Source organism: Castanea sativa, chromosome 3, assembly GCF_040712315.1.
Source record: "Castanea sativa cultivar Marrone di Chiusa Pesio chromosome 3, ASM4071231v1".
Classification (NCBI taxonomy): domain Eukaryota; kingdom Viridiplantae; phylum Streptophyta; class Magnoliopsida; order Fagales; family Fagaceae; genus Castanea; species Castanea sativa.
The window spans coordinates 191,497-203,102 of NC_134015.1; the positions used below are offsets into that span (position 1 = coordinate 191,497).

Sequence of the window (11,606 nt, forward strand, 5' to 3'; positions counted from 1 at the left end):
TGTTTGTCCTTTCTGTTCTGGCTATTTAGCTTAGAATGATTTTGGCTAGGGTTTCTCAAATGATGATGGCAAAAATGTTACAAAGACTTATGTGCCTAATAATCCATCTTGGAAAGCAAGCTTCCTAGGTGAACATATGCCTTTTTCCTTGTTGGTCTTCTGTTTAGATTGCTTTTTGATCAGTAATTTCTAGATCTGTGTTGTTTGAACTTTTAGATCTATGTATTTTTGGATTTCACAAGTTTTTTGAACTGTTTCTTATATTCTCCTTGTACTTGGATTTCACCCTCTTTCTCTTTTTAATGAAACTTTTATCTCGAGAACTACAATCAACATACATTAAACTTCTACTTTAGACCTTTCAAGAATAATCTTTGACATAATTTCTTGGTTCCTATATTTCTTTTGGTTCATTTGAAGCTCATTAGATTAAGCTCAGATAACAATGGGGTGAAGGGGTTTTTTTTTTTTTTTTTTTTTTCTTTCTATTTTATTTTATCAAACGAAAACCCCATTTCTCATTAACAAATTCTCTGAATTAGTTTGGAAAGAAACTCTTCAAACTTTTTATATATCTCTTTTTTTTTGTATAAAATTTGAAAATCTAACCATTAAATTTCATATTCCATATATTCTTAACATACATATCTAATTTTGTTCAAATCGAATGTTATTTAATATTCGATTAAGAAACTTATTTTTTATATACAATTTTAGATCACAAAAACTTGAAATTTTAACATTTGTTTGTGACATAGCAATTGATCTTTGATTTTCCTGAAATTTTGCAAGTATGAAGGATATAATAAGAACATGCAATCTAACAGTCAAATTTTCAAAATTCATACTCAATATAAATATATATGAGGAATTTGTAAGGCTTTTCTCCAAACTAGTTTGAAGAAAAACTTTGTTCGTCACTCCTTCTAATTAGCTCAACTTGTGGGGTGAATGCGTTTTTTTATTTTATTTTATTAAACGAAAATCCCACTTGTCACACTTTCTAGTTGGCTCAACTTGTGTAGTCTCTCATCATCAAATAAGAGATCTAGGGTTTAAACCCATCTACACTGAAAATCAGTTGGCTTTTTTGGCTTGATAATAAAGAGCAATCATCATGGAATGGTAGTCATAGTTTGAAATACTATTATATCTATCCAATAAAAACACCACATTTCTCTGATCTAAGATAGGATTTTTTTTGGTCCCGTTCTTGAAATCCTTGTGCTTGGCCCTTATTTGGCTCTTAAATTCTTCCCTAGACAAGTAATATTGTCAAGTTAGGCAATGGATTTTCTCCTTTAGCAATACCATAGGAAGAAAAAAAAAAAGCTCCAAGTAAAAACCAATTAATGTCTAGGTCTTAGAGTAAAAATTAATATACTTAGAATGGATGTCATAAATTTAAACCGTATTGTATAAAAATAATAAAACTAAAATAAAACATTATGTATCAAGTTTTAACTCTCATTGCAAGCTAAACATGAAATATCACGATCTACTGAAAATTTTGGTGGAAGTAATAGAGGTATTGGTCAAATGTAGCTCTTCCGAGATGCTATTGATAAGTGTGGATTCTTAGACCTTGGCTTTTCGGGTTCCCCAATTACTTGGCAAAAACATTTCACTTCTGGCCATTCTATATAGGAGAGGCTTGATCAAGCGTTAGCTTCAAATGATTGGTTCCTTAAAAATATTAAAAAGAGTTCTTCAAATATTATTTCAAAACTTCAAAGTGCTTTCACCAAAAATAGGTTGATTTCAGATAATATATTGGTAGCTTTTGAAACTCTCTGCAGTATGTAGAATCACAAGTCTGGAAAAAAGAAAAAAGAAAAAAAAGAAAGGGTACATGGCTCTCAAACTCAACATGAGTAAGGCATTTGATTGGGTAGAATAGGTTATGATGAGGAAGCATGGTTTCCAAGAAAATGGATTGCTTTTATTCTGGTTTGTGTTCACTCTATTTTATTATTCCTTCTTTGTTAATGGCAAACCAAAAGGTATGATTTCTCCAACTAGGGGAATCCATCAAGGAGACCTCCTCTTGCCTTTCCTCTTTCTTTTATGTACTGAAGGATTCCATGGCATTATTTCACAAGCAACTACCAATGAAACTATTAGAGGTTACTCTCTATGCAGGCAAAACACAAAACTAACCCATCTACTTTTTGCAGATGACAATCTTCTTTTTTGTAGAGCTACTTGTGATGAATGTAATACAGTCTTGGAGTTGTTGTCCACTTATAAGAAAATTTCAGGCCAAAAGATTAATAGAGAGAAAACAAATGTCTTTTTTAGTAAGTTCACCTCGTCAACCTTGTGACAAGTAATCAGAGATACCTTAGGTGTGGTTGAAATCTAGCAATTTGAGAAGTACTTGGGGTTGCCTTCTCTTGTGGGGAGGCAAAAGAAAGTAAGCTTCAACTATACTAAAGAGAGGGTGTGGCGGAAATTACAAGGGTGGGAGACCAAGTTACTGTCACAAGTAGGTAGAGAGATTCTAGTAAAAGTTGTAGCATAGGCCATCCCCACGTATGATATATGTTGCTTTAAGCTCCCAATGGGTCTATGTAATAAGATTGAAAGCCTTATTCGAAAATTTTGGTGGGGATAATGCGTGATCGCCAAAAGATTCATTGGGTAAGCTAGAAAGATATGTGCAAACCAAAGTTTGATGGTGGGATGGGGTTCAAAGATCTTGCCCTTTTCAATGAAACTCTCCTAGCCAAACAAGCTTAGCAGCTGCTGCATAACCAGAAGTCTATCTTTTATAGAGTTTTTAAGACAAAATTTTTTCCTAAGTACTCTATCTTGGCAGCCAAAGATTCTAATTCCGGGTCTTATGCTTGTAAGAGCATTCTGAAAAGGAAGGATGTACTTAGGCGTGGTTTTCTTTGGCGGGGTTGGTAGTGGTGCATCAATGAAGATTTGGCAAGACAATTGGCTGCCTATGCCGAACCAACCGAAGGTCCTTTCTCCAGTTTTCAATGACTATGATGACGCTCTACTGAGTTCTTTAATTAATCCTAATAGTAAACAGTGGCATGCTAAGCTGATGGATTCAATCTTTTCACCCTAAGAAGCTATGACTATAAAATCCATACCCTTGAGTTGTTTTCACTAGTGATAATAAAATTTTTTGGACTCATGATCCGAAGGGAATTTATTCAATTGAATCTGGATATCGCTTCCTCCAAAGTGATAATCAACTCCCCAACCTAAATCTAAGTAATAGCTCTAAAAGTTTTTGGAAGAAAGTTTGGGGAATGGCTACTCCTGGAAGGTTAAAAACATATTTTGGAGGGCTTGCAAAAGCAAATTTGGAGTGTCGAAGGGTAATTGAGCACTCTATTTGTGATCACTATAAATCAGCTCCAATAGTATGTTCAAAATCAAGTTTGGTGGAGCCATGTTCCAAAATGAAGGTCAAGCTAGTATAGAGGTTATCATTAGGGATGAGAAGGGTTTAGCTATAGCATCTTTGTCTTAGAATGTGCCTTTTCCTCTGCCATGAAGGCTCTTAAGTTCTCTCAAGATCTTGAAAATTTAAAAGCTGTTTTTGAGGGTGACTCGAAATTGATTACTAACTTGTTGAAGAGCAAGAAAGAAACTCTAGTTGCTTATGGTCATTTAATTTTTGATGCAAAAGTATTTGTAGGGTCTTTCCGTTCCATTAGATTTTCACATACTCGTAAACGTGATAAATCTGTAGTTCATAACCTTGCTAGACATGCTAATTATATCATGAGTATTACGTTTCCCACAAAAAAAATAAAAAGACTAAATACTTATTATTCCACATGAAAATAAAGATTAATGTTAAAATTTATTTATTAATTTTTTTGAGAAAATTTTATTAATTTGAAGCAGGAAAAAATGTCAAAATTTATTAATGCATATTAAACATTGCCCTTGATTAGAGCCAGTATTATTTAATTTCATTAGTTCATAATTAATACCAGCGAAAAATAAAATATATGGGTGTAATTAGCAATTAAAAAAAAAGGTAATATAATTGTAACTTGTAAGATACGAGGGTAATGGTATATAAATGGGAAAAGAAGGAGGGTTTAAGCATAAATAGAGAAAGTAGAAATTAGAAATTAGAAAGAAACCCTGGTTTATAATAAGAGAGAGATAGAAAGAGAGACTAGTCTAATATACTCTATAGACAGACAGACAGACACAGAGCCGCAAAGCAACGCTACTATGGAGATGGAGATTCGGACATTGTCTTTCCCTGCCGATAATCCGCCGCCTCTACCGGTGATTGTGGCTGCCAAACTTGCCGGCCTTGCTCTTCCAATCGACACTTCCCTCCCTTCTAATTCTGCTCCCACGCTTCTCTTCTCTAATGGGTATGAATTCTTCTTCTTTTTCGATACCCACTTAGATTTTGTGTATCTGTTTTTATGTTTACTTATATGGGTCTTTTCTTTTTAGTTGAATTGATGTATTGGGTTTTGTTTCTCTTTTTTGTCTTTGATGTAATTATATGTTTTTGCTGCTTCCACGACTTATATAGGGATTCCACTTCCATCTATCTATGTTCTTTATTCAATCAGTGTACCCCTTTTATGGGTTCTCAAGTTAAAACCCAAAGATGCTGTCTTTTATCCATGTAATCACTGTGAGAGATTTTAGAGATTCTACAGTACTCAAACTCAACCTCTGCATTGTAGGCTTAAATTACATGGAACATATGTGCTTCTTCGCTATATTGCTCGTGTTGCTAGCCTTCCCAATTTCTATGGACAGAATGCATATGAATCTGGCCAGGTTATTTTCTTTGGAATCTTTTCTTAAGTTGTTTTCTGTTAATGTTTTACTTCATTCTAATCCTGCTGTTTCTTCTTCTCAGATTGATGAGTGGCTGGAATATGCCCCCGTCTTTTCATTGGGTCCTGCATTTGAGAATGCGTGCAAGTACGTCGATGCTTTTTTGCAGAGTCGTACCTTTCTGGTCGGTTACTGCTTCTCAATTGCAGATGTTGCAATCTGGTCTGCTCTTGCAGGTACAACCTTCGGAGACTGCCTATTTATATCTTTTTTATTCAGACTTTTTTAAGCCACCTCATGGTGAATAATCAATGTCTATATTCCCTTTACTATACATGAATTTTTGTGTTTTTTCATAAATAAAGACATCCTTAACCAAAAATTTCCTTAACATACCATTGGAGGGATCATCTGATTACCTCTCCATAACCCATTTTCGTGGATAGGGTTATGACATTTTATCCATGGATTACCACTTTTTTTATTATATATTGAAGCCACATGTTTTATTGCATTCTTTCTGATAGTTATGGCGGATTAGATGGATCATAATGATGCTCTTGGCATTTTCATAATATATACCCTCATACTAGGGAATTTCTTTCAGCATGCTGGATGTAGTTCCTTGCCATGGTTTAACAAGATCTTTTGTTTTTTTTTTTTGTAGATGGCAATTAAAATGTTCCCTATTAGATGATCAAATGAGTGTGTTCCATGGATTCTTAATATTCTTTGCTTTGCAGGAAGTGGACAGAGATGGGAAAGTTTGAGGAAGTCAACAAAGTACCAAAATCTCGCACGGTGGTTCAATTCTATATTAGCAGAATATAATGATGCCTTGAATGAAGTCACAGCTCTATATGTTGGCAAAAGAGGCTCGGGAAAGCCAATTGCTTCCAAATTGAAGGAGCAACAGGGTGCCAGTAATCAATCAAAGAGTTCATACGAAATAGATCTTCCAGAAGCTGAGGTTGGAAAGGTACGTTTACGGTTTGCACCAGAACCCAGTGGTTATCTTCACATTGGGCATGCGAAAGCAGCCCTGTTGAACCAGTATTTTGCGCAGCAGTACCAAGGCGTAGTTATTGTGCGGTTTGATGACACAAATCCTGCCAAAGAGAGCAATGAGTTTGTGGAAAATCTTCTGAAGGATATTGAGACTTTGGGTATCAAGTATGTTGCTGTTACATACACCTCAGATTACTTTCCTCAGATGATGGAAATGGCTGAGAATTTGATTCGCCAGGGTAAAGCATATGTTGATGATACACCACGTGAGCAAATGCAGAAAGAAAGAATGGATGGGATTGAATCAAGATGTAGAAACAACAGTGTGGAGGAGAATCTGAAATTATGGAAGGAAATGATTGCAGGATCTGAAAGGGGTTTGCAGTGCTGTCTCCGTGGGAAGTTGGATATGCAAGACCCAAATAAATCACTTCGAGATCCGGTATATTACCGTTGCAATCCAATTCCCCATCATCGGATTGGCTCCAAGTATAAGATATACCCAACTTATGATTTTGCATGTCCATTTGTTGATGCCATAGAAGGTATAACACATGCATTAAGATCTAGTGAATACCATGACCGAAATGCTCAGTATCACCGGATTCAAATGGATATGGGATTGAGAAAGGTCCACCTTTATGAATTTAGCCGCCTGAATATGGTTTATACACTTCTCAGCAAGCGCAAACTTCTATGGTTTGTTGAGAAGGGAAAGGTGGATGGGTGGGATGATGCTCGATTTCCAACAGTACAAGGAATCATTCGTAGAGGTCTAAAGGTTGAAGCATTGATACAGTTTATTCTTGAACAGGTAATTTATTGGTACAATTTCACTACTGACATGAAACAAAAAAAAAACAAAAAAAAATTATGTTCGTGTCAAATTCAGATTCAAAACCTTGCATAATGGTCTCTAGCTTCTTGAAATTGTGTCATCAGTTCCTGATCATGAAACTTTTTGTTTATTGATTTGCACTCTTATTGTACAAGACAGTTATTCTTAGATTGGTCTTCATGAAAAGGTTATGAATTATTTCAGTGTTATTCTGTTTCAGGGGGCGTCAAAAAATCTCAATCTAATGGAATGGGATAAACTATGGACCATTAATAAGAAGATCATTGATCCTGTGTGCCCCAGGCATACTGCTGTCATTGAGGAAGGACGTGTACTAATTACCTTGACAAATGGTCCAGAGGAACCATTTGCCCGCATCATACCAAGGCATAAGAAATACGAAGGAGCTGGGGATAAGTGTACTACTTTCACAAGGAGGATATGGATTGACAAGGCTGATGCAGAATCTATTTCAGTGGATGAGGAGATAACTTTGATGGATTGGGGCAATGCTATTGTGAAGCAAATAGAGAAGGGCCATGATGGAAACATCACCCAGCTGAGTGGGGTGTTGCATCTTGAAGGATCTGTCAAGACCACAAAGTTGAAGCTTACTTGGCTCCCTGAAACAAGTGAGCTAGTTAACCTTACTCTGGTGGATTTTGACTATCTAATTACAAAGAAGAAGGTACGTGCTAGTCAACTGATAAGATCAGCTTTTTCTATGAAAAAAATGTAAATTTCATATAGTGCTTAATTCTAGATTATCACTATTGTGCTTTATCTTCCATAAAATATCAACCAGTTATGTGAAATAGTTCTGTTAACAACAAGATGGTCTATTTGTTGCTGTTCTCTTCCAGAAATTATCTTGCACTAAGAGATTTATTGGTTATAATCTGCTGACATGGACAACATAGATGTCACAGTATGACATATTTGTATTCAAAGTTTTGAAAAGCTTAACATGAGGGCCTTCATTTATTAACCTGTAGATCTATTTGACTGGAACCTAGTTAGGCACTTGTGGCAAAAATGATAGGCTTGTTTTTTATGATCATCGATTGGTTCATAATTTAGATATGATAACATGTATCTTGAGTGGAAGTGCATTGTAGATCGTGAACATATAAATAGGTTCCATAAATATACACATGCTCTCATTTCTTAGAAATTGGATATGGGTTTGTGTGGTTTTCAAACAGTTTCAGACTTTTGACATGGCTGCCATGTCTAAGTGTATTGATTAACATATGGAAAAGAATGCCACATTTTAGTCTGTAAGTTGTGATTGCTGCTTGAAGGTTGATGTGTGATTTTAAAATAATTGTGCTTGTAACTTTTGATTGCAGCTTGAGGAAGGAGAGGATTTCCTTGATGTGCTTAACCCATGTACAAAAAGGGAGACTGCAGCCATAGGGGATTCCAACATGCGGAATTTACAGCGGGGAGAGGTATTGCAGCTGGAGAGAAAAGGATACTTTAGATGTGATGTTCCCTTTATTAGGCCTTCAAAGCCTGTAGTTTTATATGCAATCCCAGATGGCAGGCAGCAGACCTCTTTGAAGTAAAAACCTCTCCATTTGAATAATTTAATCAGTGTTCTAAGATTTGTCTACCTTTATCAAACGTCATTGTTGACTTAATGTGTTTTTATCAGATGAGAATTAGTCTCTCTCTCTCTCTCGCATTTATATGAAATACTGATGCAATCTTTTTTCCTTTACATCTTTGTATTTTTCTTTAATCTTTATAAAACAAAGCGTGCTTTTTTGTCTTTGAGTTGCCGTGGTATTCTCGTATTTGTTATAATTGGCAATTACATGTCATATAGATTATAGACTTGTTTAACTTGCATTTGCTAGATTGTGGAACAACATGGGAGTAAATCATAATTATACACTCAGTGGTCATACTGAATCTTCCATTCTGCCCATAACATTCTGCCTGCTTAAATTATTTATCATTGTGTTGTTTATGAGAAAAATAATATAAATTTCATTTATTGGCCACAGTGGGATGCCACTGTCAGCTTAAATATTGGGTATCAGCTTTGTGGTTTAGACGTTTCAATTGGAAAGTAGCCCCTGTGGGCACACAGCTAAGGCCAAGGCAGCCCCGTGGGCATGCTAGTACCAAATAGAAAATATAGCATAAAGGATTTTTGTTAATTGCTGATCACATGACATAACTTAGGGGCTATTATAAAATGTAAAGCCCATGCTTACCAGCTTAGTGTGTGTTACAAATGGCATAAGACAGCTTTATTAGGAACATTTACGATGATACTTTTCGTATTTTATCATGTCCTAAGCTTTGTATAAATTAAGTCATCCAATCTAAGGATTTAATATTATCCATATGGTAAGGATATGGTAAAATACGAGAGAATCCTCCATGCTAATTATGGATTTAACATCATCCATATGGTAACCTGTTTTTTTGTGTGCTGAAGATCCATATGGTAACCATAACCTGGTCTATGTCAACCTTCGCTGCAAGTGCTTCAATTCCCCTCTCTTTGCAACATGCACATGTTATTGATGAATTTGTCAAAATGATCTTAAAAACACATACGAAAATTGCTGCTAACGTATGTAGAAAGTTTGAATTGAAATGATTAACTGGGCCAACAAAGATTGGTGTTCCATCCATCCATTAATAACTGATTGAACCACAAAGTGAGCAATGATTTATAGCGAAAAAGCTACCTAACTACCTAAGGGACATATGGGGCACTTGATTGAATTGGTGACCTAAACGATAAGTGACCTACGCGTGGACTAGACTTTTGCATTTGAAAAAGTCTAGCCACTGACGGGCTTCTAAAAATAGAAGATGTTACTCAATTGCATTTTCATGTACTTTCTTGGTTAGAAAATGAAGAGCTCTAGCCAAAGAGCCTTGTAGGCTTGTAGCTTTCGGTGTTTGCAATGGAAACATCCATGGTTTAATTTCCCCCTTCCCAACTATAGAATTAGAAAATGAAAGAGCTCTAAACCAAGAAATTCTGTTTTTCTTGGTACTTTGTATTTGAGAAGTTTTTTTTTTTTTTTTTATTACTTTTATTTAGTGGAAGAACTATGACACTAAAGCGTCTTTGCTTTACAGACACAAATCAATTTTGGTTCTCAAGGAAAAAAAAGGAAATTAAAATGTCAACCCACAGTTCTTTATGAATCACAAGGACAAATCCCAACAATTTGTTCCGTTAAATAACAACAACAAACAAGTCCCAGTACATGTATGTTTTCAAACATCTACTTCTTGGGAGCAAACCTAGACTTGATTTTCTCAACCTCCTTAGTACCCACTTGGAATGCCTTAGTCAATACATTGTCTGGCACAGGTGGTGTGGCTGCAAACAATGTGGTAGCAATGGACTGTGTGCCTGGAAACTGGCTATTAAATGCGGCAATCACAGCTGCAGGCACCTTACCATTGTTCTTCTGAAAATGCACCAACCCTTTTGGGAACACAAATATCTCACCCTTCTTGATGGACTTGGAAATGAGCACATTTGCAGTGGTTATGAACCCCACATTCAATTCACCTTCCAGCACAAACACCATCTCCGTGGCACGCGGATGCGTGTGAGGTGGGTTAAGGCCACCGGGAGCATAGTCAATGCGTGACAGTGAGACACCAAGGGTGTTAAGGCCTGGAATTTTTTGAACATTGGCTGCAGTGACTAGAGAACCAAAAGTGTTGTTGGTGAGGCCTGGTTTGGCCAAGCCATCAAAGGAGAAGTCTGCAGCAGAAATGTTTGCTATGTCCTTGCAGGTGAACCCATTGACTTTCACACCTGTTCATCACAACTTGTATTCATGAATACTTGCAATTGCTACCAATTTTGTACATCTCAAAAAAAACTTTGTCATGAACTCATCTCACCTACACCCTATTGTTTTCCTAGAAATTATCATTTACTTTTGTCTTAATCGCCCAATATAAGTTTTTAGTTGTTCTGTCTACTTCACACTTGACTAATTAAGAACTTCTCATGATTACAAGACTTAATAAGGAACCCCAACATGTGAAGAAAAAAAAAAAGTCCTGTTGAGTAGAGAAGATATCTACAGCAAATTAAGAAACAAAAAAATAAAAATAAAAATAAAAACCCTTAATCATTCAAGCCAAAAATATTGTGGGCCTATATGATTGGCATCTTCTTTTTCGGCAACCAATAAGCATTAATACAGTTGGCATTAAAGTTATCAAGTTTTTCTTCTGTTATAACTGGAACTGAAGTTAATAAAAAGCAAAAGTAAAAAAATAAAAAAGAATAAAAACTTTGATCGATCTCCCTAAAATCAATTGAAGTTGAAGAAATGTAATCACAAATATGGAACTAAAATCCTCCCTGCAAGAAAAGAAGAAGAAGAAGAGAATGTAGGGAGGAGGGGTAGGGGAAGTGAACCTCTTGAGTATAAGGAAGCTGGCCTGTTGCTTCTCTTATAAGAAGAAACAAGAATGTTCACTATTGACAGTAGGAGAAAATAATGATAGTACTTTAAAAGGAGGAAATTAAAAAAGAAAAAGGATGATGGGTGTACCGGAAGTGAGATCAGCAACACAAACATCTTGAAGCAAGTCAGGATCTGCGGCAGCAGGGCCCAAGACTACAGCAAAAGTCATGACAAACAGTGCGAGAATAGCCGCCATGGCTCCCAACACAACTGACTTTTGGAATCGGAATTTATAGATAAGAAAAACCGTGTGGAAAAATATGCAAGCTAGATGGGATATATATATATATATTGTATAGAAGAAAAAGTTTGCTGGAGAAGAGTAAGAGTAAAGAGTAAGAAGAGAGAAGCGGTGGGTGGCTGTACTTACTTATAAGCAGACACTAATAAAGTCCAGAAGACTAAAGAGACGTTGATAGACAGAGAGAGAAAGAGATGAGCACGAGACATGCCTTATTGTTTTTATTACACCAATAAAAAGCAAAGTCTTCAGTCATCTCAATTCTCAT

General features: G+C 35.9%; 2 protein-coding genes across 2 annotated transcripts; one reads left to right on the plus strand and one right to left on the minus strand.

Moving 5' to 3' along the window:
* Positions 1–4,127: 4,127 nt before the first annotated feature.
* LOC142628058 (glutamate--tRNA ligase, cytoplasmic) lies at positions 4,128–8,410 on the plus strand. Its single transcript, XM_075802011.1, has 6 exons — positions 4,128–4,361; positions 4,686–4,782; positions 4,865–5,018; positions 5,526–6,604; positions 6,849–7,316; positions 7,981–8,410. Exons 1-6 carry the CDS (start codon positions 4,213–4,215, stop codon positions 8,197–8,199), a joined length of 2,166 nt encoding a protein of 721 aa, XP_075658126.1. The 5' UTR covers positions 4,128–4,212; the 3' UTR covers positions 8,200–8,410.
* A 1,340-nt stretch (positions 8,411–9,750) lies between these two features.
* On the minus strand, positions 9,751–11,606 carry LOC142629988 (germin-like protein subfamily 2 member 1). Its single transcript, XM_075804046.1, has 2 exons — positions 11,185–11,606; positions 9,751–10,433 (listed from the first exon to the last, which is right to left on the minus strand). The coding sequence occupies exons 1-2, from the start codon at positions 11,291–11,293 to the stop codon at positions 9,889–9,891; spliced, it is 654 nt and encodes a 217-aa protein (XP_075660161.1). The 5' UTR covers positions 11,294–11,606; the 3' UTR covers positions 9,751–9,888.